At 45.3% G+C, this 27,259-nt stretch overlaps 1 protein-coding gene across 1 annotated transcript in view; it reads right to left on the bottom strand.

The window, feature by feature from the left end:
- The window catches only part of NCKAP1L (NCK associated protein 1 like), a 49,159-nt gene that overhangs the window by 10,186 nt on the left and 11,714 nt on the right, over positions 1-27,259 (bottom strand). The window contains exons 6-26 of the mRNA XM_008065254.2: positions 26,270-26,360; positions 26,046-26,183; positions 24,708-24,756; positions 24,459-24,615; positions 19,552-19,608; positions 18,914-19,010; positions 17,982-18,091; positions 17,686-17,818; positions 17,225-17,306; positions 16,970-17,028; positions 16,609-16,754; positions 15,157-15,289; positions 14,746-14,865; positions 11,684-11,829; positions 11,259-11,390; positions 7,679-7,897; positions 5,141-5,271; positions 1,318-1,415; positions 1,092-1,185; positions 849-931; positions 490-570 (exon numbers count right to left, since the gene is read on the bottom strand). Coding sequence (XP_008063445.1) covers positions 490-570; positions 849-931; positions 1,092-1,185; positions 1,318-1,415; positions 5,141-5,271; positions 7,679-7,897; positions 11,259-11,390; positions 11,684-11,829; positions 14,746-14,865; positions 15,157-15,289; positions 16,609-16,754; positions 16,970-17,028; positions 17,225-17,306; positions 17,686-17,818; positions 17,982-18,091; positions 18,914-19,010; positions 19,552-19,608; positions 24,459-24,615; positions 24,708-24,756; positions 26,046-26,183; positions 26,270-26,360 — 2,356 coding nt within the window. The remainder of the gene's footprint in view (positions 1-489; positions 571-848; positions 932-1,091; positions 1,186-1,317; positions 1,416-5,140; positions 5,272-7,678; positions 7,898-11,258; positions 11,391-11,683; positions 11,830-14,745; positions 14,866-15,156; positions 15,290-16,608; positions 16,755-16,969; positions 17,029-17,224; positions 17,307-17,685; positions 17,819-17,981; positions 18,092-18,913; positions 19,011-19,551; positions 19,609-24,458; positions 24,616-24,707; positions 24,757-26,045; positions 26,184-26,269; positions 26,361-27,259) is intronic.

Consider the following 27,259-nt stretch of genomic DNA (forward strand, 5'->3'; position numbering starts at 1 on the left):
AATGGGGGTCTGGAGCAGATGACACAGGCACAAAGGAACCAGAGAGTTTAAGAATGGAAGGAAGAAAGGCCAGGAAAAGAAAGGAAGCTGAGGGCAGGTGGGGTGGGTGACAATGGAGGGAACTAATCTTACAAAAAGTACCAAAGCTCCTAACTGGAGAGGGACCTCATCCACGTGTAGTTTGGCATCTCGTTTGCACAGAGCATATTTCAGGTGAAATTCAAAGACACTATCCCAGGTCTTACCCCTCTCCTTCCTGTAACGTCTCTCCTGCCTGACAGGGTTTCCCTGGCCCCCACTTCTCTCCATGCCCCATGTCTCCCCAGCTCTGCTCCATCTCCGAGAACACCTGTCAAGCCAGTTTTCCTCTTCAAATCCTGCCCTCTTCCCCACAGTGTCTTTCAGAGCCCTCTCTCCCTCACACGCCAGCTATAGCTTTTCTCAGCACCCAAAGTCTCCTGATGAGACTCCACTTTGCACTCCCCCTACCTTAATGTCCGTGTCTGGAGTGACAAACTCCTTCAAGCACTCAATGGGACCCATAAGAAATGGGCAGTGGGAGGAGAAAACCTGGAGGGAAGAGAAGATAGATGAGACCACAAGACAGCAAGCAGTGCTGTCAAAAATAGGTGGAAACCAACCAAAACAGGACTCCTCTTAGGCAGGTACCCAGCCACCTTGCCCAGCGCACTCTCTGGGTTCCCAGTTCATCCACCCAGGAACCTTCCCGAGCCTCTGCCATGTCAAGCTTCCTCGTCTCAGTGCTCACTAACCCCTTCAACAGCTTCTCACGGAAACCTCCCCATAAAGGCATCTGGGACTCTGTGGCAGCCCCACCCCTTGCTCACCTCCCGAAGTCCCTCCTGGGCCATGGCCCTAAAGCTAAGGATTACGCCAATGATGGTCATACGCTTCAGCACGTTTTCAGCCCCTGGAGAGAAAGCAGGGTGTTAGAGTCAGCTCAGGAGACCAGTTAGTGCCAGGTTGGATCCTTCACACCCAGCCTCACCTCCATTTCCCTAAAAACCTCTGTCATGCACAGAGGGCTATCCCCATGGGCCCTGCTCACTGCAGGGGAAGGAGAGGCTCACCTGTCAGCTGGGGTACCAGGGAAGCCATCAAATCTGGCTTGCTGAAGTTGGACCTGATCTGGACAAGTGTGTCCATGTTTTCCACCACCAGCTTCTGCAGCTCAGAAACAGATACATTAAGCAGGAGAAGAGACCATGTTACCTTTTCCTCCCCACTCCCATGCCTACCCCTTTTCCTCTTCCCCCAGGGCAGGGCTTCTCTCCAGGGGGCTGGTTTTCACAGTACCTTCAGCTCCACAATCTGAGAGGTCACGTGCCACATCAGGTTTTCACTCAGGAACTTCATGCCATAGGGGCCCAGGAGCTCAGCCAAGGCCCGCATCTCTGGAACAGAGTGTCAGAGACCCCAGGTGGGACACAGAAGGCACTGGAGCATTTGCACAACAGCCACAAGGTAATTTGAACATTTAAAATGTTTTCCACTGGGCTTGGTGGCTCAGCCTGTAATCCCGCGCCTTGGGAGGCTGAGGTAAGTGGATTGCCTGAGCTCGCGGGTTTGAGACCCGCCTGGGCAACTTGGCGAGACCTCATCTCTACAATATATCAAAAAATTAACCGGGCGTGGTAGCGCGCGCCTGTAGTTCCTGCTACTCGGAAGGCTGAGGCGGAAGGATCGCTGGAGCCCAGCAGGTCGAGGTTGCAGTGGCCGCTCCCGGCCACTGCACTCCAGTCTGGGCGACAGAGTGAGACTCCAACTCAAAAAAATAAATAAATAAATAAAAATAAAATAAAATAAAGTTTTCGAGCAAGGAAAAGAAGTGGGAAGTGAAGGAGCACAAACGGCCTGAAGTCTTACATTCCAGTGACACATCTGGCCTGCCCATGAGACTCTCACCCTTGGTGCTCATACCAAGACTGACTACAAATGGCAGCTACTTTGCTTTCTGAGAAGAATCTCTACTTGCCCAAGTTCCTTTACATGGTGCCTGGGCTTTACTCTTGCTGTACTGGCTGTACTGATTTTATGAGACTTAAGTCCTTAAACAAATCATTGAGCCTCCCTGAGCCTCAGTTTACGTCTCTGTAAAATGAAGGAATTAACATCTGCCATGAGTACCTCACAGAGTTGATGTGAAAGTAAATAATAAACAATATTAAAAACCTTAGAAAATTATCAAGATGTATATAAATAAGGGATTATTATGGTGATCATTATTATTTTTTAGAGACAGGGTCTAGCTCTGTCATTCATTTGGAGTCCAGTAGAGCAAGCATAGCTCATGACAGTCTCAAACTCCTGGGCTCAAGTGATCCTCCTGCCTCAGCCTCCTGAGTAGCTAGTATTGTGATCATTATTATTATTTATTATTTTTTTTTAGTTGGAGTCTCACTCTGTCACCCAGGCTGGAGTGCAGTGGCTGCTCCTGGCCACCGCAGCCTCGACCTGCTGGGCTCCGGCCATCCTTCCGCCTCAGCCTTCTAAGTAGCTGGAACTACAGGCACACGCTACCACATCCAGCTAATTTTTGATTTATTGTAGAGATGAGGTCTCACCAAGTTGCCCTGGCGGGTCTCGAACCCACAGGCTCAGGCAATCCACTCACCTCAGCCTCCCAAAGGCGTGGGATTACAGGCTGAGCCACTGAGCCCGGCTGTAATCACTATTAACAGCCCTATGAAGTATGTGGTACAGGCACTGCCATTGTGTTTTCATAGACAAGGGGGTTATGTGCTTGTTTAAGGTCACTTAAGCATATCAGGGGCTGTACCAGAAACCTAGTGCAGTGCCGTACCCCTTCGCTATGTCCCAAAAGATACAACTCTTTCTTATCTGGAGTCTGGATTTTGTATGTTTCACCCTTCACTTCCCTTACCAAGTACCTCACTGTCCACATTTTCCTCCCCTTGAGCTACCCTTTCTTTTTCCATAATCACCATACATCTCCCAGAGACTCAGTTCTCTTTTTCCTTGAAATCCTTCTTCCCTCAAGTCTGCCCCAGTGCTTCCTCCTGCTCTGGCCCTTTGTGAATTAACCAAAACCTGCCTGGGGAAATCCCATGTTAGAAACTCCAGTGACACATTCAGACAGGAAGGAGCTCTAGCTGTGATCTCTGGCTGTGTGCCACTGCGGTAGGGAAAACCATGAAAGACCAGAAGTAACAACTACAAGAACCCAGCAGCAGAAAGGCAATGCAATATTGTTAATAAGAGTTCAGAGAAAAATCAGCCAGGCTTGGTGGCTCAGCCTGTAATCCCGCACCTTTGGGAGGCTGAGGTGAGTGGATTGCCTGAGCCCGGGGAGGTTCGAGACTGGCCTGGGCAGTGAAACCTCATCTCTACAATAAATAAATGAATAAATCAGCCGGGCGTGATAGTGCATGCCTGTAATTCCGGCTACTTGGAAGACTGAAGCGGAAGGATCGCCGGAGCCCAGCAGGTCAAGGCTGCGGTGGCCGGGAGTAGCCACTGCACTCCAGTCTGGGTGACAGAGTGAGACTCCAACTCAAAAAAAAAACAGTTTAAAAACAGTTTAAAAACAGTTTTCAGAGAAAAATCAAGGCTTCACACTTAAGTCTCTGAAGCCTGGACCAGGGATCTCCACCACCACTAGCGACAGATGAAGTGGAACCGGCCACAGCCACTGACACAGAGTCTGTCAGAGGGGATATAGACACATTTCGAGTCACCTATTTACGGTAGGAAGAGTTGAGCAGAGAACTATAGAAGGGTTTCCTAACCAGTCAACTTAGATCACGCTAAAATGGCTGACAGAGGGGAAGAAGGGCTGAGTCGCCTTCTCTGGAGCTGACAAGAAGAGGCAACTGGTCTACCGTGGGATCTGTCAAGCCTCCTCGCTCCAGTCTTCTCTACCCCCTGCTAGTAACCCTAGGGCATCCTTCCCTTTGCATCTATCTATTTTTGTGGTAGCATTGCCCCATCACCATGGCAACCCTGGGAAATTGGGGTGGGGGTGGTAGAAGGGGCAATCAGCATTACCTCCTGCTGCTTGTCATTGTCAGCAAGTCCTAAAGCTGATTTTAGAGGCTGCCTACAGTTTGTGGGTAGAGTTGACAAGAAGGGGATATCTAAGCCTCCAGTGGGTAGAGAGGAGGGTCAGCTTACTGGTGGAGGCAGGAGGATGGTGAGGAGGCAAAACCAGAAAACAGGACTGTGTGCTCTGACTTTCTGAACAACCCCGGAGGAGAAGACTGGAGCGGGCAGGGTCACTGGCACCTATCCCAGAACCACGTAGCATCCCCGGCTTCTATGGAGGTGCAAGGAAGAGAAAGAAGTAGGGTAGCTCGTGAATGACTTTCAGCCCTCTCGGAAAAGGGAATGGCTTCCCAACTCAGTCACTCCATGCTCCTCACCCTTGAGACACAGAAGCACTTCTATGTGCTGGAAGGCAGCCCTGTACAGTGCTTAAGCACGCGGGTTCTGGGGTTTGACTCCCTTGAGATGAATTCCTCGCAGCCCTACCATTTATGAGTGTGTGGCCTAAGGCAAGTTTAAACTCTCTGTGTCTCAGTGTCCTCACCTGATAAATGGGGACAAGAATCTCTACCTCAAAACTGTTTGGTGGATTGAGTGAATATGTGTAAACATTTAGAACTTAGCACACAATAAATGTCATTCATCATCTCATCATCACTGTTATTATTAAACACCAGCAATCCAAACATTGGCTAAGACTCTGAAACGCATCCCTAAGGAAGAAGATGCCATGACAACAGACCACTGGTGAATAATCCCAGGCATGAGGATGTCCTCCCTACACTTTACCCTTCACCCTTGACTGTATGTGCTGCTCTTTCATTCTTTGTGGAGATGAAGAACTTACCACTCTGAAAGCAAATCTCTTCAGTGGCATGAGCGCCCCAGCCTCATTCCTAAACTCCTCTGTTTCCCTCTCCACCTTCAGCCTCCAGGCCCCTTCTTAGAACCTCACTTTGTTGTCCAAAAGGTAAGTCTAACAGCGGTGCTGGGGAAAGTGTAGAATGGGGGGCTCTGGGAAGGCAGGAGGATTCAGACGTGTCCCATAGACTGAGGTGCAGTATGGAGGGGAATGGCTCAGCTCCTTGCCAAGGAAACCAGGCCCCAGGCTCACCAGAGATGTCAGAGAACTCCTCGGCACTGAAGTTCTGCTCCCCATCTCTGGGGAGGCTGACGAAGGCCTGCATGGCTGGCGAGAGGATGATGGTCCCACCACTCGCCTGTCTCAGAAGACTTTCCAGGTACCTACGGGGTTGGCCAAGAAAGCAAAGATAGGTGTCCAGTCCCTTCTCCCTGCCCCCACTCCCTACTACTACCCCTGGGTTTAAGAGAGAAACTCTGCTAAAGACGGGTAGGGAGGAGAGCTCCAGGATGATAGTACAGCGCTCTAATTAGCACTCTAAGCTGCTGGATCAGAAACATCTGGCAGTAAAGTAACTCCACTTGGCCTCTCATCTGCAGGGTATTTTGCTGTGCCTTCAATCACGGGGTGTGCACTCCCGTCCCTCAGCCGTCATTCTTTTCCAACAGTGGTACTCCCCTCACCCCTACCCTCTATCAGGGAAGATAATCTCATCCTGACAAGGGAAAGATTTCTGCTAACAGGGCTCCTCTGAAATATACTTCACCTCCATCTCTCCAATGAGAATGTTGAACTGAGGACCTAGAATCCTAGAAGCCAGTTTCAAGTCAAATCTCCTGGGCAGACCAGTTGTCGTGGCTCACATCTATAATTTCAGCACTTGGGGAGGCCAAGGTGGGAGGGTTGTTTGAGCCCAGGAGTTCATGATCAGCCTGGACAACACAGTAAGACCTCATCTCCCCAAAAAATTAAAAAATTAAAAAATTAACTGGGCATTGGTAGTATATACCAGTAGTCCCAGCTGGACTACTGGAAGAATCACCTGAACCCAGGAGGTCGAGGCTGCGATGAACTGTGATCATGCCACCACACTCCAGCCTAGGTAACAGAGCAAGACCCCAACTCACAAAAAATTTTAAATTCTCCTGAGCAGAGAGACACCCCATGAATACTGGTCATCTAGTCTCCAGATACACCCTTCTAACCTCTGAGCAAGCTTACAGGGGCTGAGCCCCAGTCAGTGGTGGCAGAGGAGGCCTTCACCAACCCCTGCCACTCCAAGCTAACCATAAGTGAGCCAAACCCAGTCATCAGAGTTTCATTTTTTCTTTTCATTTAACGCTGGGACGGCTGACAGCCAGGAAGAGGGGCTGAATCGACTTCTCCAGAGCTGATGGGAAATTAGTTGTCTAATGTGGAGATTGAGAGATTTTACACTTAAAAAAATAAGGATTGGCCAGGCTCGGTGGCTCAGCCTGTAATCCCAGCACTTTGGGAGGCCGAGGTGAGAGGATTGCCTGAGCCTGCAAGATCGAGACCTGTCTCTACAATAAATCAAAAACTAGCCAGGCATGGTAATGCACGCCTGTAGTTCTGGCTACTTAGAAGGCTGAGACGGAAGGATCGCCAGAGCTCAGCAGGTTGAGGCTGCAGTGGCCAGGAGCATGCCACTGCACTCCAGTCTGGGCGACAGAGTGGGACTCCAACTCAAAAAATAAAAAATAAGGATTTAGGGGGGTAGCAATCAGGTGGAGCTAAATGGTGGCTGTCCCCTTTAGAAGAGCATTCCCTCTCCAAGTCCTCAAAGTCCCCACCTCGCCCACGACAACCATTTACCTCACCTGCCTGCCTTGCTGGTGTTTCATTTGTATCTGCAAACTTAGTTTCCCCCTCCTCAGGGGGGTTCATTGCAGTCTGTCTCCTACTGACCTGATTTTGGATTAAGCGCGCCACCCAGTGGCTTGGGGAGGTAGGAATCCAGCTCCTTTCCATTCCTTAAAATCTCAGTGGAAACGGTGCTGATTTCCACTTTCTGTTCTGGGAAGGAGGCCCCCTCTCTACTAAGAACATTCTAGCCTCGACCGGGTCATGTTTAGGGAAGAGAAGATAGTGTTCTGGAGAGACTGTGGTAGGCATAACAATTTTCAGAGGGAGAAGCTAAGGCAAAAAGAGAAAAAAAGAACTTCAGAAAGAGGAAGAAGAGGGATCATTTGAAACTGAAACAGCAAGAATCCAGGAAAGGAAGATTAGGAACTGCAGATTAAGGCCAGGCAAGTGCAGTGGCTCCTGCCTATAATCCCAGCACTTTGGGAGGCCAAGGTGGGAGGATTGTCTGAGCCCAGGAGTTCAAGACCAGCCTAGGCAACATAACGAGACCTCAGTTCTACAAATAAAAAATTAGCCAGGCATGGTGGCACATACCTGGAGTCCCAGCTACTCGGGGGGCTGAGGTAGGATGATCGCCTGAGCCCAGGAGGTTGAGGCTGCAGTGAGGCGTGAACATGATCATGCCACTACACTTTAGCCTGAGTGACAGAGTGAGACCCGGGCTCAAAAAAAGAAGGAAAAAAAATAGAACTGGAGAGTAAGAGAAAAAAGGCAGGGCAGGTGGATAGGTATTACATTAAAAGCAGACAGAAAGGGATCTGGGTTTGCCCTAGGGTTTCTCCAACCTCGAGCAGAAACACGCTGCCATTTGAAGGGGTTTATGACCCTGAGAGCTGAAGTGCTGCGTATGGGAAGAAGTGCCAACACAGAGTAGGGCAGTGGGAAGGGCTAGGCCACACTGACCAGTTGGTGTAGAGCGTGGTGATGGTCTGCTCCCCACAGGAGTCCAGCGGCTGTGTCTGCTGCAGGAGGGCATTGCGGATGACTCTGGACGCATCTGCCCCCAAAAACTGGGCCAGGGACTGGATGAAACTGATGTATGCTTTGACTCCTGCCAACAGCTCAGAAGGCCTTAGGATCTCCTGGGTGGTAGCATTGTAGCTAGCCAGCCACACAATGGCTCTAGATGATAAAAATCATAATGACAACCCTAACGATAAACATAGTAACAATTATCAAGTGTATACTGTAGTCCAGGTGCTGTGCTAGGATTTCACCACACACGTTCTCTCATTTAAACTTCAGAGCAACCCAGTGAGGTAGGAAAAATTGTTATCCCCATGCTGATGAGGAAACTAAGACACAGAGATAGTAAATTATTGCTGGGGATCTCCAGCTGGCAAAGGCAGAGCTGGGACTTGATTCCTCGCACACTGCTTTTCTGCCTCCTCTAGAGGCATTAGGTCCGGTGGTAAAAGACCTGGGCTCCTGAATTCCATCTAACTCTATCTGCAGGTTCACATCACCTGCATCCTCAGTGCCAGTATATATCTCTTCTTCCTTGGAAAAAAATAATTCCAATCACTGTCAGAAAGGGAAAACCAAGCTAAAAAATCCTTGGAAGTTGGCCAGATGTGGTGGTTCATGCCTGTAAACCCAGTGCTTTGGAAGACCAAGGTGAGAGGATCACTTGAGCCCAGGAGTTCAAGACCAGACTGGGCAACATAGTGAGACCACCATTTCTATAAAACAATTTAAAAATTAGTCATGCATGGTGACCCATGCCTGTAGTCCTAGCTACTCAGGAGGCTGGGGCAGGAGGATTGCTTGAGCCCAGGGATTTAAGGTGGCAGTGAGCTATGATCACACCACTACACTCCAGCCTGGGCGACAGACTGAGACCTAGTCTCAAAAAAAAAAAAAAAAAATCCTTGGAAGTGCAGAGCAATCCCCAGTAGCAATGAGATGCCAGGGTTAGATAGAGAGCATACCTGTCTGGCATGCAGCTATAACGAACCTTCGACACTCCTTTATGATTGGGGCACACCAGCAAGATTCCTCCCCACTGGACCAACAACTTCTTTCAAAATACCTTCCCCAGGTGTCTGAGATTTCACTCTCCTTGTTAAAATGTCAACCACAGGAAAAAGAGGTAGATTCTGTTGGTCATTTGTACCTCAGTATGAATAAGTCCATCACAATCTTCCTAGGGCCACTGACTTGAGTAGTTTTTTGTCTTGAGCTTTTTGCAAAATGCTTATGGCAGGGGAGGGGAAGGACCCAGGAGGGTCTGCTCCACAAATGACAGAAAAGACCTTCAAGTATCACTTGAGGGAAAGGAATACAGAGGGTCACCCAGAGGGCAAACCCGGTCTGACCTAGCATCTTCATTGAGGCTACACCTCTAGGCCAACCTTGGGGCTTCAGGAACACATCAGGGACATTCAGGGAGAACTTGAATGTCACTCCATGCTGTTCCGGTGCCTGGAAACCCCCATGAGCCTCTGACGGTTTGCACATAGGCCATTACCAAACTGTCAACTTCTTGACATTGTATACACAATGGAGACGCTTACTTCCATATAGCTAACACGTATATTATGAAAGCAAACTAATTTAACTTCACTCAAGCAAAAGCCTAATTGAAAAATAAGTCTGTATCTCCTACAATCAAAACACAACTCAGAGTGGTCTTCCTGCTCTGTCTTTGCCCCACTAATGCAGCCCGAGTGAAATACTGAGTCAAATCTTATTATTCACAGCTCTACTCAAAACCCACCAGGGTGCCCTACCTCACTCAGAATAAAAGCCCAAGGCCATACAATGCCACAGAACACCTGCACAGTCGGCTACCCCCTGCCCCCTCTGCCCTCTCATCTTGCCCGTCTCACCAGGCTCTGCCCCATGGCCAACATTGGCCTCCTCCGTGTCCCTTGAACGTACCAGGCGTGTTCCCTTTGCATCTCCCTTTCCTCTACCTAGAGGGCTCTTTTCCCTGTCAGTCACATGCCTGGCTTTCTCAGTTCCTCCACAGGTGTCCTCAGTGTCCCTTTCTGAAGGAGGCCTTTCCTGGCCACTCTATCTAAAGCTGCAACATCTATACACACTCACACATGCACACACCCACTTCCTATCTCTCTTCCCCACTTTATTTTTCTGCTTAGTATTTATCACTGTCCAATCTACGACATGTTCTACTTTTTTGGTTGTCTCTCTCCCTCACTAGAAGGTGAGCTTCTTGAGGGCAGGAATTCGTATCTGTTTGGTATACCGCTGTAGCCACAGCTTTCTTTTAAATGGATTCCGGTCCTCATATAACACATCAACAGCTTTTAGAACATGACTGACACATAGGTGTTCAATAAATATTTGTTGGATGAATAACTAAGATATACATTCCAAAACAAAGAAGACTAGAAGATTATTCACAGTAACTCTTCCATTCCCCTAATTGCTGACTACAGGTGCCCAGTAATTAGGGGTGTTCCTCCTACTTTAGGGGGAAACAAAATGAGGGCAAAGCAGAGAGAAGGAAATGTATATTACCAAGGCCTCATTCGGGGGTGTCAAAAATATGTATACACATTTTAAGTGATGTTACCTATGTATTACTTTTCAAAGTTGAATTGAATTATGGTAGCAATGTATAGTATGATGTTTGTTCAAAAGATGGTGTTAATCAAATGAATGCTAGCATCACCATGAGATAAATGGGTCAAAGAAAATAGCGGAAGCACTGTTGTCATTTGAAGAGCACATGACCATTTTGAAGTGGTATTTGAAATTCAAGAACATTGTGGAAGTACAACGACAATGGAGGCATGAGTATGCAACAGAACCTCCAACACCCCTAACAATTGCACGCATTTGTGATAACTGTGAGATGCATGGTCCTGTCTGTGATGTGTACAAGGGAAGATCCGGGAGGCCTTGCACAGCAATAGGTCCTGCTTCTTCTGTTATGGTATTGGAACAGTTTGCACACTCACAGCAGTCTACCAAACAATGTGAGCCTCTTATAATTGCAGAAGTCAAACATGACTTGTATTCATCTTTTGTTATCAGTATATATTATTACAATTTAAATATAGTTTTATCCTTTCTTAAAATGTGTATACACGTTTTTGGCACCCTTTATATATGTCAGGAACTTTGCAGTCATTATTAACTTCAATTCTCTACCAGCTCTCGATTATGGGTAATTCTCAAGGATCTATAAGGTAAATATCATTATCCTTACTTTATGGGGAAGGAAATAGACTCAAATAAGTTAGATAATCTGTTCCAGTGTCCTAGTTAATGCCAGGTTGTCAACACAGGTCTCCTGGCTGCAAAGGCCCTGCTCTTTCTACCATACCGGTGGTGATCAATTCTGGCTGTTTATTAAAACCACCTATAAAGATTTGGGGCTCTTTTTGTTGTTTGCTTAAGTAGTGTTGCTTGGAACCTATTCTAATTCTGAGATTAGAATCCTAACTTGAATGTAGCCCAGCTCTGAGGACTACCATAGCATGTATACCCAGAAAGCAAGGAAAGAGGATACCTATTGAGTCTGGCCTCCAGATGGCTGCTGAGATATTCGGAAGGGAAGATCATATGTTCAAACACAGAGAAACTGTAGACATGATTCAATGTCAGGGCCAATTCTGTCAAGTTGAGATGTAGCTTGTCCATGCTAGAAAGCAAAATGAGCCCGGATTATGGGTCTGGCACTCTCTGCTAGTGTCTGGGAAGGAGGTGTCTGGCCCAAGGCCCCCGGACCCCTTCTACCTTGAGATATTCAGCCTAGGACAGTGAACATTGATGATGATTTCAAAGGCAAAGTAGAAATTTCACATTTAAATGCTTCTCCATACACATCACTCCCACCACCACTTGTACGTTTTTTGGCTGTATTACCCTCCCTCTTCACTTTCCTCCCTTCCTTGATGCAATGCCCAGTTGGCCTGCTAAGACCCAGGTCCTCACTTGGTGACAACGCTGCGGTTTTTCCGGTGACTCTCCGTCCCTGGCTTGTCCCTCTCAGGCTCTCCTTTTCTGAGAGTCTGCCTCTGCTTCACGTTTTTCTTGTTCTTGGCCTTGCTGATGGTAGTGGCACAGTGCTTAGGTAGAAGCTTTAGAAACAAACACAGGTAACTGGAGAAATGAGATGTGTTGCTAAAACTGCCAGGTGGCCCATCTGACAGTTACACAAAGGTCTGTTTTGTTTTGTTTTATTTTTATTTTTCTGCCTCTCTCTCTCCTCCCACGCATCTTCTTTTGTAATGGGGGCCTACTTAGCATGTGCTCAGCTCTTTTGGTTTTCACAAATATCTCTCCACGTATAGGATCAAAGTCTCAAGATGGCAGCATCTTTCAAGAACCAGAGCATCACTTGCCTACCAACATCCTGAGAGAGCCTTTCCTAATGGAAAAATTCAAGTACAAAGAATAACCCTCCAGTCACGGTGGCTTACACCAATAGTTCCAGCACTTTGGAAGGCTAAGGCAGGAGGATCTCTTGAGCCCAGAAGTGTGAGACCAGCCTGGGCAACTTAGCAAGATCCCATCTCTACCTAAAGTAATAATAATAATAATAATAATAATAATAATATCTAAGAGGTCCACTCAGTTGTGCCTTGTGAAGTCTTCCAACCTAGGAAAAGAGTTACTTTTTGCTAGATGGAACAACCATCTCACTTACTACACCCTTCATATTCTGTCTCATGAGACAGTTGTCCACACCACCATAGCCCTCCAGAGAGTCAGAGCTCATGATATGGCCAGCACTCTATCCACTTTTTAAAAAATATCATATTTCATGCTAGTTAGCTTAAACATCAGTTCAGAATCTCTTCTCCTCACCTAGACACCCCAGTTAGCCATACAAAAAAGATATAAGATAGAATTATATACTCAGGTATCTTCTTCAAGGTAGTTCAGCAAGTTAATTCCAATGCTGCTGAGCATGTGCAGAGCACATCTGGAAACTCCTCAGTGGAATTACTCTGAGAGCAACATAAGAGCCACAACAGAAACCAGTTTTATTACTTTATAGTCACACGTTATTTGTTTGTTTATTTTAGAGATAGGGTCTTGCTCTGCTGCCCAGGCTAGAATGCAGTGGCATAATCATAACACACTGCAGCCTCAAACTCCCAGGTCAATATTCTCTCACTTCAGGCTCCCAAGTAACCAGGACTACAGATATGCATCATCACGTCTGGCAAATTTTTCTTTTTTTTTTTTTTGTTGTAGAGATGGAGGTCTTACTATGTTGCCCAGGCTGGTCTCAAACTCCTGGCCTCAAGCAATCCTCCTTAACCTCCCAAAGTGCTAGGATTACAGGCATGAGCCACTGCACCCAGCCCAGATCCTTTTTTTTTTTCTTTTTTTTGAGTTGGAGTCTCACTGTCACCCAGACTGGAGTACAGTGGCATGCTCCCGGCCACCACAGCCTCAATCTGCTGGGCTCCGGCAATCTTTCCTCCTCAGCCTTCCAAATAACTGGAACTACAGGCGCGCGCTACCACACTCAGCTAATTTTTGATTTATTGTAGAGACGAGGTCTTGCCAAGTTGCCCAGGCAGGTCTCAAACCCATGGGTTCGGGCAATCCACTCACCTCAGCCTCCCAAAGTGCTGGGATTACAGACTCAGATCCCTTTTTTTCAACCAGAACTTTTGACTATTTTTAAAAAGTGAAGTCCACTTTACTGGAAAAAGATGTGTCAGCCCTGAGATTATGCAAAAGTGTCTGTAGTCAATTCTGAAAGCAGTTCCAAAAACATAACTCCATTACCAATGGCAACACCACTAATTATTTGCGGAGGATGTTAACTTTGGAGAGCTAAGACTATTTGGTTGCAAAAGTTCTGGTGTGTGTGAAAATCATTTGCATCATATTTTAGTCATACCTGATAACAGCACTGAGAAAATCTCCTTACCAGCATCCCTTGCATGTAATAGATATTCATACTGAGTGACAAACATGCCTACAGTTATACTTGTTTACATATCTCCCTTGCACTAGTTTTTAAATTTCTCTCAAACTTGTATTTGTACTCCTCTTTCCATTAAACTGGAACATTCCCTGAGGGCAGGAATTGTGTACTTTCCTTTTGGGTTCCCACCCAAAAACCCAGCACAGCGTTTGATGCTTAGTAAGTACCAACTTATAGAACAGTTAACATTTATTGAGTGCTGTATACCAAATATTAAATTTACTCTATTTCATTTAATCCTTATGATACTTCAGTGAAGGAAGTATTTTCTTCCCCAAATAAGAAAATATTTACATATGAGAAAATAAAAATAATAATAATAATTTAACTACACATCAATACACACACACACACACACACACACACACACACACACACACACACACACACAATATACCCTGGCTCCCTTCTACCAAAGTTGCTATAAAGCCTGACTCAAACCTAGGAAGGGTGGGTAGTCTGGGAAATCTCAGACTGTAGAACAACAACAGAAAAAGTTTCTCATTTTCCAATTTTCTGAAATTTAGGTTAAGCTAATCATGACCAGGTCCTGTGAGTCAGTCAAGGGAGGGGAGGCGAAAACAAGAAGACAAGGAAGCAGCCCCGAGGATACACACAGAAGCGGTGCTCCACACACCCAGGTAGCTACAGATAAGGATGCAGATGAACAGAAAGATGAGACAAGACAGGTGTTCTGGGGGCCACTGTGCTATACATGTGTACACACCGCAAAAACAGGAGAGGAAATAAATTTGAAAGCTAACGTATCTCTCAGAATGATTCCAGTGAGAACACAGATTTGGTTGGTATGCAGCTGTTCAAATAGGAGTATTTTTAGATACCTCTATCTAATTCTAAGGGAGTAAAGACTGAGGGACTACACGAGAAAAGAACCGTGCCATAAACTCAAGTACACAGAGGCCCTGGCCCTACGTGAGTAAAAGAGTTTGAGAACTTGGCAGTCTGAGAGGGAAACAAACCAAAGTAGCGAGAAGAGAAGGCACCGGGTGCTGGCAGAGGGGAGACTGACACAGAAGGCCGGGCCCACCTGTTCGCTCAGGTTTCGCTGCTCAGCACAGATCTCCAGGATGCAGTTGCTGGTCTGCTTAGCCAGCTCTTCGAGGAAGGAGTTGCAGTGGTGCAGACCATGGTTCTTTAGGTGAGGGTACTACAGGAAAGAGGTATCAAGGAAGAAACTGTCATCACCAGGATGAGCACTTCTTCCTCAGAATACTGCTGTGATCCCCTTGCCTGAGCTACGGCTCTGACAGAAGAAGAAGCTAAGGCCAAGAAAGAGAGGACACATTCTACACCAAGCTGAGATGGCTAAGGACTCAGATCTCATATCTATGTTTGTACCCTCCCTGGCACCAAAATCAACGTTTGGGATTGTGTTTGGGGGGCATAAGGATGACATGTGCCTGGAAAGATGACAGGGCTTGGAGTTCAGGATACCTACCTCCTCTGGGCACATCTCATGAGTGCAGTGGACAAAATGAGCACAAATCAGAGGAAAGGCAATGGCATAACGCAACATGGTGGGTTCCTCCAGGGTCATGGCAAACATCTTCTCGAAGGTACGGAGATGAAAGCTACAGAGAAAGGGGAAAGGGACTTAAAACCAGGGTTTGGGAGCTAGTCCCTCTGAGGCAGAGAGTATGTTCATTCTTTCAACCAATGTTTATTGATATCATTCCCTCCTTACTTTCCCTAATGGACCCCAGGACAATTTAGTGATAACCTTCTTCCCTCTCCTTGCACAAAGTTTGCTTGCTATTCCTCCCTCAGAACCTTTGCATGTTTGGCCACCCTCCCCCATTAGAAGTCCTTCAGTAGTGCTAATTCACATTCCTTCCAAAATTGAACACTCAGGCTCCAGAAAACCTTCTCAAATTGATCCCATGAGTCTGATTTTTCCTCAACCCTGTATCCTCTCAACTTCCTGCACTCTTTTTACACTTTCTTACTTTTTTTTTTTGAGTTGGAGTCTTACTCCTTCTCCCAGGCTGGAGTGTAGTGGCATGCACGCTCACAGCCATCCCAGCGTCGACCTACTGGGCTCCAGCAATCCTTCTGCCTTAGCCTTCCGAGTAGCCAGAACTGTAGACGCATGCTACCATGCCTAGCAATTTTTTTCATTTTATTGTCCTGCCAAGTTGCCTGGGCTGGTCTCGAACCCGTAGGCTCAGGCAATCCATTCACCTCGGCCTCTCAAAGTGCTGGCATTACAGGCTGAGTCACTGAGCCCGGCCACACTTTCTTACTTTTGCAAGTATTATGTTGATGTCCTTTTCACATACAAGTATTATATCTCTCCACCTATGTTGATTGCCGAAAGCAGAGACAATACATTTTGTTTTCACTTGTTTGTTCAAAGTGTAGAGTTATGCACAACAGTGGTCACCTAATGAAGGCTGAGTGCTGCCTAAGGAAGGCAAACCCATGCACATTCTCCAAAGGTCCTATTCTTTGGTCTTCTCAATTATTTCTGGTTCTCTCCACTAAAGTGTCAAGATTTTCATGTCTCTTTTAAATTATACTATCCCAAGAGTTAAAAAAGAAAAGGAAGAAGAAGCTGAAGAAGTGTCCAAAGATAACAGTGAAGATGAGAAAAGACTGGAACTAGACATACGGGTGAATTATCCTCAACAAGGGGAGGCTCTGTAAAATCCAAATGGCTTTCCACAAGAGAACAGAAGAGAATACGGAGTAAAAGGGAACTGACTTCAAATTCCTATCACTTAGGATTTTGGTAGACGCTGGCATGAGTGAGCTGTGGAGTGTGAGCATCTGTCTTTAAGGAGATCTCAAAGAAAACTAGACTTTCTCATTGTCTAGGGAATGACAGTCCTCCACAGAGGCCAGGCAAGACAGTAAGTGAGTTGATAAAGAGCTCTGAACCAGAACATACCAGAAAGTAGACAGGTCAGAAGTTTCCACCAGCAGTTTCTCTACTGAGTCCAGCATTTGGGAGTGAAAGACAATGAGGTTCATCACCTTGGCTAAGTCAGGGTTCTCATGCAGGTGCAGAGGGGCCTTGGCCACGCTGGTGTATGCCTGTGGACGGAGTTGAAAAGCAGGCGAAGAAAACAAGACGAATGACAAGGGCCCCCAACCCTGGAACTGTAGTTTGACCTGGGAATGTCCTGTCTAATCAGCAGCTTTCAAGGTTGATTCATTCCACAAAGCAGAGTTGAGGAGATAAAGAGAGAAGAGCTTGTGGGGGAGGAAGAATCTGAGGATGGGAACCATTAATGGGGAAAGACCATTACCTGTAGGCGAAACCAGTCCAGCCTCAATCCTGAGAATTCAAATTTCTCTCCATTATCAACTGTAAGAAAAACAGAAGCAAGTTTAAAATGAAACAATTTGTGTGCTGAAAACAGCACACTAACATCCAATTACAGAGCGTGGTAAATCTTCTTCAAAGCCATCCTGTCCCATTTCCTGGCTTAACGATCAATGTGCCCAGAAAAAAGATGTTCACCCTCATTCATGCACTGCTTCCTCCATGTCCCCCCGGTTACCTTGTTTGAGATTCAGAGAGGAGAGAATACTGACGAACGAGGACATGATGATGGACTCCTCCTCTGGACACACAGACAGGTTCTAAGAGAGGGGTTGGAGTTACCATCAAGCAGGCATAGTGACCCCAAGACAGAGACTAGCAGCACCAGGATCAGTCAGTGGATGAAGACAGAAATGACTGCCAAGGGCTACAGGCAGAGAGAAAAAGCCCCTGCCATGCTAACACCCAGTTTCTCTTTATTTTTTCTCCTATTTCAATGTAGTTTCACTTAGGGGAGGAAAAAAAAAAACCCGCTGAACTTTGTAGTCTTTTTTTTTTTCTTTTAACAAAAGTAAAGGGGAAGATTGGACTTTTTGACAGCCAGTCATGAGCATGAGATTCAGCCACAGGTGGCTCCGATAGGAAGGTCAGCAGGGATCACCCTGAAATATCCAACATGTAGTCAATTAGACATCATACCTGAATGATGTCACTGAGCACAAGGGCATCAAATCTTGCCAAGTACTGAAGATGGTATTGCTGTATCACTTTGATGTGTCTTCGGACCAGAGCCCGTATCTCCTCCAACAAGAAAAGCAGCTCTGCAATGCTCCTGTAGAGTTCAGAATGAGAACAGAGGATGAGTGAGACTAGAAATATGACTGAGAAAAACACAATGATGACAAGGCAGAATCTGAGACCTTCTGAGGTCATGTGATGCCACCCTGTCCCCAGTCCATCTAAGGACAAGGTTTTTAGCCACATTAAGTACTAACGAGTCAGCATAGTCCTCAGGTGTCTTTGTCTTGGTAACATTTTCTGTGTGGCGAACCAGCCAGGTGACCTCATCACGAATGAAGGACAGTGCCATGAAAGCAAAAAGAGCCTAAGGAGAAGACAGAGGCTGTCAGGATTGTATTAACTTTAAAAAATGGATTTCAAAGCACAGAGAAAACTACCATAATAACATACATATGGGTATAACTGTACAGTCACACCAACAGCGTTCAATAATGGACATGCAGACCCACAGAAACCTCCAGTGTGACACAGCATCAGACACTAATGCATGTTGACATGGGCACACAGTTAGTACCCCCACCCTATCAAATCACATTTTATAAGTATTTCCTGGGCAAAAAAGCAAGCTCTGTCTCCAATTATTTCACTACTCAAACAGAAGATAAGACCAGTAAACAAGTAGCTGTAAGACATAGCATACTACAATAGTATCAGCCAGGCACAGTGGCTCACGCCTATAATCCCAGCATTTTAGAAGGCCGAGGCAAGATAATTGCTTGATCCCAGGAGTTCAAGACAAGCCTAGGCAACATAGTGAGACCCCATCTCTACAAAACATCAAAAAATTAACTGGGCATGGTGGCACGAGCCTGTAGTCCCAGCTACTTGGGAAGCTAAGGCAGAAAGATCACCTGAGCCCAGGAGGTCAAGGCTTCAGTGAGCCATGATCATGCCACTGCACTCCAGCCTGGGTGACAGAGTGAGACTCAAAAAAAAATTTTTTTTTTTAATCATTTAGGAGATATACAAAGTTTGGGAAACTCCAAGAAGAATCAAGGGAATCAGCATATATATATACAACTAGATCACAAAAGACTGAGAAATGCAAAATCTCATGAATGCCAAGTCACTCCTCAGAGAGTCTCTTCTCAGCAATCACCACCCCCTCCCCATGTCCCTCTCTTGCCTTTGGTCCCAACAGTCCTGGTTCATCAGTCAACACAGTCTCCAGCTCCTTCACTGCTATCCGCAGAAACTGCCGCCGTTGACAGTGAAACTGGCCACTGAGGAAGAAAAGGGAAATTAGAGAATATTACCTCTCCCACCCTTAAAAATCCTGCTGGGTGCTGTGGCTCATGACATAATCCCAGTACTTTGGGAGGTGGAGGCAAGAGAATTGCCTGAGTCCAGGGGTTCGAGACCAGCCTGGTAATTTAGCGAGGCCTCGTCTCTACAATAAATCAAAAAATTAGCCAGGCCTGGTGGTGCGTGTCTGTGGCTCCAGCTACTCTGGAGACTGAGGCAGAAGGATTGCCTGAGCCCAACAGGTCAAGGCTGTAGTACCCGTGATCGTACTGCTGCACTCCAGCCTTGGTGACAGAGTGAGACTCCAACTGGGGTGGGGGGAGTCCTCCAGAGAGCTCCATTTAGGAAGGGGAGTCAAGCAGGAGGAAAGTTCAATGCTAAAGTTAAAATTGATAAATAAATAAATAAATCTGTGGGGCGGCAGCAAGTTCTTAGGTTGAGGCATCAAAGTCGTACAGAGACTGGGGATGACTCAAAGGAGAGATTCCCACTCTTAGAGAGCATACTCCCTACCCTTACCTGTTTGCAATGGCATGTTCCTTGCTCTCCTTTATGTCTGCCACTCGCTTGCCATACCTGAGGAGTGACACAAGCACAGCAGGGTTGGCCACACCACACACGAGGGGCCTTGCCCGCTTTCCCAGGCCTTGGAGTCCCACCTGCAGCCTGGGGGGAGCATGGGTAGCCCTCACTCGTGGGATCTTTCCAACCCCTACTTCTCACTCTGGCCTATGAGTAAAAGACTCAGAGCTTAGTGGTCATTCAGTTCTGCTTCATTATGTTGTGATAAATAGGGATAGGACAGGAAATGACTTGCCAAGGTCACATGGGGCTAAATGGCAAAACTGAGGCTAGACTTCTCTTCCTGTGTTCCTGCCTTAAGACCGTCAAATCAAGGTACTTGTCCAGGTTTCAGGGGATAAAAGAAGCAGTGCATAAATATGACACAGGCCCTGCTCCCAAGTAAAAGCAGCTACTCCGTCTCCGTCCCTTTCCCACCCACTTCCTTTTGCAATTCAACTTCATTAGTTATCTCTGTCACTCTGGTCTCTCTTTCTCCACTGGCTTCTTCTCTTCTCCCAACAGATAAGTCCAAAGCCTCCCTTATTCTCACAAGACCCTATCTGACAATCCACTGGACAGGGCCCCTTCTCCCACACCACCAGCTCCTCCAGAGTCACTCACACTCTTAACTCCCTCACCCTCACTGACCCTTGAATCCCACAAGACTATAACATGAAGCAAACTGCTTTCCTAAGGTGAACTTTTGAATCACCAAATTAAGCAGCCTTTGTATTGTTTTAGTTCATCTGCAATACTTGACTCTCCTGGCCATGCCTCTTCTTTTCTACTAGTGATCTGTGCTCAAAATCCCAGCATTACCTCAAGTTCTCTGCTCTCTGTGTTCCTTACATCTGCCTTCGCTTGTCCTGTATCTTCGTTGCCACCACATTAGTGGGACTTCATAGTCTCCTATTTCCCTTCTCCAAACCACTCCTTTCTTGAACTTAGCACAAAAATCAAAGAAATTTGGAGTTCAAAAGTATAACTAAATCATGATCCAACTCCACAGAATACCTGTTGTATAATTATTTCCACACCTCTACATAGTACAATGGAAAAAGTAAGGATTAAAATTTTTAAAATCTGGAACTGTTTCTTAATTCCACCTATTATTAACCAAGCGATTCTGAGACTACACCTCCAAGTTATCATTTGCCAAAAAGAAAGATAGTGGTATTTATACCTGAATTATCATGAAGACCAAAGTAGATCATTTATGTCAAAGAACTCCCTAAACTATAAATCGTACGTGTTAGTTGCTGCTGTAAGTGATGGGGAACCAAACACCTTTTAAACAACTTTCCCATTCCTTAAAAGCAATAATCATTAGAAAGTTTCCTCATACACACACACACACACACACACACACACACACACACACGCACACACACACCCAAGTGCATCTCTTGTAACTTCTAATTATGAATCTTAGATTCACTCTTTCTTAACTCTAGCAATGTGTTTTCTTTTTTTAAAAAATGACAATATCCAGTTGTTGAGAGTATGAGGAATCAGTATTTCATAGAATGTTAAAGATACAGTCTGTTTGGAGGGCAATTTCATAAGAACTATTAAAATTTGGGCTGGGCTCAATGGCTCAGCCTATAATCCCAGCACTTTGGGAGGTCGAGGCAAGTGGACTGCCTGAGCCCATGGGATTGAGACCAGCCCAGGCAACTTGGCAAGACTTCATCTCTACAAGAAATCAAAAATTAGCCAGGTATGATAGGGCACACCTGTATTTCCGGCTACTTAGAAAGCTGAGGTGGAAGGATTGCCAGAGCCCAGCAGGTCAATGCTGGGGTGGCCATGAGTATGCCACTGCACTCCAGCCTGGGTGACTGAGTGAGACTCCAACTCAAAAAAAATTTTAAGTGTACATACCCTTTACCTCAGCAATTTCACCTCTGAGGATTTACCCTATAAAACATTCACATAGATTTGCAAAGATATATGTCTAAGAACATTCATTACAGTGCTGTGAGTAATGAAGTCTCTTTTTAATTTTTTATAATCTTTCTTTTTTTAATTTTTTAATTTTTTATTTTTTTAGTTGAAGTCTCACTCTGTCGCCCAGGCTGGAGTGCAGTGGCACGCTCATGGCCACCACAGCCTTGACCTGCTGGGCTCAGGTGATCCTTCCACCTCAGCCTTCCTATTAACTAGAATCACAGGCGTGCACCACTATACCCAGTTAATTTTTTAATTTAATGTAGAGATGAGGTCTCGCCAAGTTGCCCAGGCTGGACTCAGGCAATCTTCTCACCTTGGCCTCCCAAAGTGCTGGGATTACAGGTGTGAGCCACCATGCCTGACAATCTTTTTTTTTTTTAACAGAATGTCTCACTGTGTTGCCCAAGCTAGTCTCAAACTCCTGATCTCAAGTGATCCTTCTGCTTTGGCCTCCCAAAGTGCTAGGATTATAGGCGTGAACCACCACACCCTGCCACATGTAATGATTTTTTAAAATCGAGGCCAGGCACTGTGGCTTATACCTATAACCCCAGCACTTTGGGAGGCCAAAGTGGGAGTACTGCTTGAGTTCAAGACCAGTCTGGGCAACACAGTGACACTTCATCTCTACTACAAAAAATAATAAACTATTAGCAGTGCATGATGGCATATACCTAGCCCCAGCCATTCAAGAGGCTGAGACAGAAGGATCTCCTGAGCCCAAGAGGTTGGCTGCAGTGAACCCTGATCATGCCACTGCACTCCAGCCTGGGTAACAAAGTGACACCCCAACTCAAAAAAAAATTTTTTTTAAAGGAGACAGGGATTGGGTAAGTAAATTCTGTTACAATCACATAATGAATATCTATTCAACTGTTAAAAAGAATAAGATAAGTCTCTATAGACCGACATTCAAGGGTATAAAAAATACTATAAGTGAAAAAAATAAACTATAGAATATAATATAGAGTGTGGATCCATTGCTTTTTAAAAGTTACTTTCATAAGGCTGAAAAATATATGCAAACCTTTATATATTTATATATGTATGTATATACACATAAGTATCTGGAGAGTACACATCAAACTATTCTGGAGATTGTAGTCAACTTCCACTTTGTTTTTTACACTTCTCAATGTTTTATTTGCAACCAGAATAAACTATATAGGCATTCTGACCCCTAACCCCATGCCTCCTTCTCATTATACCTCTCTCTATTCTTCCCTTTACAGTCAAACCTCTTGAAAGAGTTATTTATTAAACCCTTTGCCTCTCATTCACTCCCAAACCTACTGCAACCCAACTTTCAACCTCACCACGCAATCTGAGCTATTTACAAGAAGGGCACTGATACCATCTTTGAAGCCAAATCCAAGTAGCATTTTTCAATCCTCATTTTATTTAATCTCTCAACATCTTACATAGATAACCAGTCCTTTCTTCTTAGAATGCTTTCTTCCCTCCTTCTGTTTTCCCTCCTCTCAAGATCTCTCACTGGTTTCTCTGGCTCAGCTTGGCCCTTAAGTAGCAACGTACACAGAGCATTGTCCCATTCTCTTCTCACCCCACGTGTTCTCCAAGTAATCTCAGCTACTCTCATGGCTTTGATCACCAGTTCACCAATCTTTATCTGAATCCACACCTCACTCTTAAGTTCCAAGACCACACAGTAAAAGGTCTAACAAACATCTATCTTCAGTGTACAAACCGAATACACAATCTTTCCCCCAGAAACATGCTTTTATTCATGTATTTTCTTATCTTAAGGAATGCCAGATACCTATGCCAGAAGCCTTGATGTCATCCTCAGTTCCTCCTAATTTACTTCATTAATCTCTGCCTCCGATTTTGCCTATCTAATTCCTTCCCTGCAGCCAGAATGATCTTTTCTGAAATGCAAATATGATCATGTCACTCTTCTGTTTGAAATTACTCAAAAACTCCCTATCCTCTTTAGGACAGATTCAAGTCCCATGGCAGAGGGTACGAGGTCCCAATCTACCTCAGATTCAAGTCCCATGGCAGAGGGTACGAGGTCCCAATCTACCTCTCCAAATTTGAATTTCCATCTTTGCAACCCAGCTGCCCATGCACAGAACCACATGAACTTCTTAGAATTTTCCATGCTCTGCCTTACCTAAAAAGCCTTGGTAGTTTTGCTACCTAGAATTTCTTTCTCTACCTTAAGCAACTCTCCTGCATACGCCAATTCTACCCAATGTGTGCACGCGCGCGCGCACACACACACACACACACGCACGCACGCACACACACACACGCTTCAACTGTTAAGCTCTCCAGGTCTACCTGTCTCCAGGTTTTTCCAGATCCTGCAAGGCCAGTTTAAGTGTCCTTCTAAATGTTTCCACAGTACTTTGTATTTACACACTATAATCCTATATCACAACAGTTTGTCTATTTCCCACCAATTTGTAAATTCCGTGAGAGCAGAAACTGTCTTTTTTTTTATTTCACTAACACATAGCACTTACAATGTAAGACAAAAAGCATCTCTCTATGTACTTTATAAAGAATAACTCTTATTCTTCATGACAACCCTATAAGGTGGTCATAGAAAGGAGCTGCTATTATCCACATTTTACGGGTTGAGAACACTGAGGCAATGGCATGGAGAAGTAAAGCAATTTGTCTTAGGTCACACAAGGGGTAGAGCTTGAATTCAATCTCATGCTCTTGACCTCTATATTATCTTATTAATTAGTAGATATTCCTAAAATGCAGTGAAGCACCTAGCAAATGGAAAGCATTCAATCAATATTTCTCTCCAATAATTAGAACTAATCCTCACCACCTATTCTCTGGGAACACTCACAGAGTATTGTTGGGAGGGATGTTGGCAGGGGCTGAAAATCCCCCAAGAAGATAGGTTTGACTCTCATGCTTCTCACCCTTTCAAACTGCTGAACAGGTCCTCGCTGACCTTGTGCACCTGCAGTACATCCTCACGGATGAGGGTTATATACAGCGAGCCCTGCAGACACAGCTTCCACAGCTTCTGACACTGGCTGTTGGAGTTGAGGCACCCATGACAGAGGAGAAACCCAACTGCAGGTGGTTGAAACAGCACAGAGGAAGACTTTCAAAACTTAGCAATATGCTGTTGCTAATCCATTCCTGCTGAGTCCCACTAAACTTACTTATAATCCAGCGCTCCATTACTTCCACAGACAGATATTCACAAGCCATCTGTGAGGAGAGAAGTAGAGATGGTGAAGCGGTTAATTAACTTAGTCTTCCCCTAAAGGAGGAAAGTCAAGCTAGAATCTGAGTTTCAAAATCAACTTCCATTTTACCAGACTGGAGTAGGGCATTTTATAAACCCATAGCTGGGAAACCTGCCAAGATGGAGATTAATGAGGAAAAAATAAAATAGTTGAGAAAAAGAAAAGGAGCCTGGAACCAGACATGGCAGCTCATGCCTATAATCCCAACACCTTGGGAGGCCAAGGCAGGAGGATGCTTTAAGCCCAGGAGTTCAAGACCAGTCTGGACAACATAGCGAGACACCATCTCTATAAAAAATAAAAAAAAAATAACTGGACATAGTGACATGTACCTGTAGTCCCAGCTACTTGGGAAGATGAGGCAGGAGGATCGCCTGAGCCCAGGACGTCGAGGCTGTAGTGAACTATGGTCACACTACTGCACTCCAGCCTGGGCAACAGAGCAAGGTCCTGTCTCAAAAAAAAAAAAAAGAGGTTGGACTGGAAACAAAAAGAAACAAAAGCTTTGCCATAAATTATCTTCAATAGTTTAGATACCTTTATAATAATAAAATGAGGACAGCACAACTTCCCATGATTTCTCCTTCCTTCGGATCCTTTTACCACTTAAAGTGTAAATCATTCATGTGGCACTTCACTAATCTTGTGCCATCGGCTGTATTTTTTATGACTACGTGGCATGTATTTCCTACTATAGTATATGTTTTTTGAGGGAAGGACTTTGGGCCCGTAGTCATGAAACAAAAACATTTATTAATTAATTGATTCCTAAGTTCAAGTTCTTACTGGGCTGAATAAATGCCTAATGATTGCATTCCACCCATTCATTCATTCCAGGAATATTTACTAATCATTACATCTATTTCCTTTGTATTCACCACCCACTTCATAGCACCATGTTTGAGACTCTGCACATTACATCGCCCTAACTCACCCGTGCCCATGCAGCATCTCATAGGCACAGTTGTACATGCCAATGAGTACCCATCAATCCTCAATCCATAACAGAAGCAAAAGAATTCAGTACTCATAAACCACTTTTGCTGGACTACTAATCCTGATCTAAACAAAAGCTCCAACCCAACCATTATTTTATTTTATTTTTTTTAGCTACAAGAAGTGACCAACTTAGAGGCAAATCCTAGAAGAGGGATAATACATTCTTAGGGTTGGTATTTCCTGAAAGAAGCAGCCTCTACAGAGACGGCCTTGGCAAAGACAATACCTCCACTAATAAAAGAGGGAAATTACCGTATCTGAATTTGCAGGGTTAATCATGGCTGGGGGTGTGCTGATGAGACTTAGAAGCTGGGCACTGCGCCACTGCTCAGCCCCTTGGTTCCTTCGAACAAAGAGGAAGTGCAAAGAGAGGAGGGCTCCACTCACAGCCTGTGGGAAAAAGCAAGTGAAACCTGCTGTCAATGACAGGACCACATTCTTCTGCCTGAAAAACTCTCCACTCTCGGGGAACTTGCCTTTGTGTGAGGCCCAAACTCCTCTGTCAGCTTCTTCAGAGGGTGGTCATACTCCAAGACCATCTGACTCAGACGAGCAAAGCTGGGGTCACTAGAAGAGAGCAGAGGAAAGAGGAGCAACAGACCTTCCTTAGCCATGATGTAAACTCTTGTGATTGCACACAGGATAAATATGTATGCATAGGCTGGCATTCCCACCACCTCCAAAGATGTACATACTAACCTGTGAATTACATACACAGTACCCCTTTCCAGGCTCAGGTACTAAGCTATGGTCAAATAGAACTATACAATTTGGGGCAGGTACATGAAAGTTTTTTCCTTGGAAACCAAGTAATATGCTTGGATCCAAATCTGTATACAACCCCAAGGAGTATGTAAACATTCCAATCTAATGGGTAAGGCAGGTGCCTAGAACAATTACCACAACCCATTCTGATTCCCCTAGTCTTCATTTTCTTAGCCCTTAAATACTTATTTGCACTAATGCAGGGGAACAGAACTACAAATAATCCATTTATACTTGGCTTCAAATGTATTATCATACATTACTTATCTCTAATAGAGTTACCTTATTAATATTATTTCTACCAATACTAAAAATAATTTGGCTTTTATAAAAACTTGAAAAGCAGAGTGGAAGCCTACCCATGATTAAAAATTGATCAGAGATAATGCAGACTGTATAATCCACTAACAGATACTCAAGAGCTAACTACAGCAGTCCCTCAGTACAGGTCAGGGATTGGTTCCAGGACCCCTGCTTATACCAATATTTGCCCATACTTAAATCCCGTGCTCGGCCCTGTAAAACCTGCTTGTATGAAAAGTCAGCCCTAGTCGGGCTCAGTGGCTCAGCCTGTAATCCCACGTTTTGGGAGGCTGAGGTGAGTGAATTGCCTGAGCCCACGGGTTCGAGACCCGCCTGGGCAACTTGGTGAGACCTCATCTCCACAATAAATCAAAAATTAGCCGGGCATGGTAGTGCGC

Source organism: Carlito syrichta, unplaced genomic scaffold, assembly GCF_000164805.1.
Source record: "Carlito syrichta isolate Samal-C Ts95f unplaced genomic scaffold, Tarsius_syrichta-2.0.1 Scaffold308196, whole genome shotgun sequence".
NCBI lineage: Eukaryota > Metazoa > Chordata > Mammalia > Primates > Tarsiidae > Carlito > Carlito syrichta.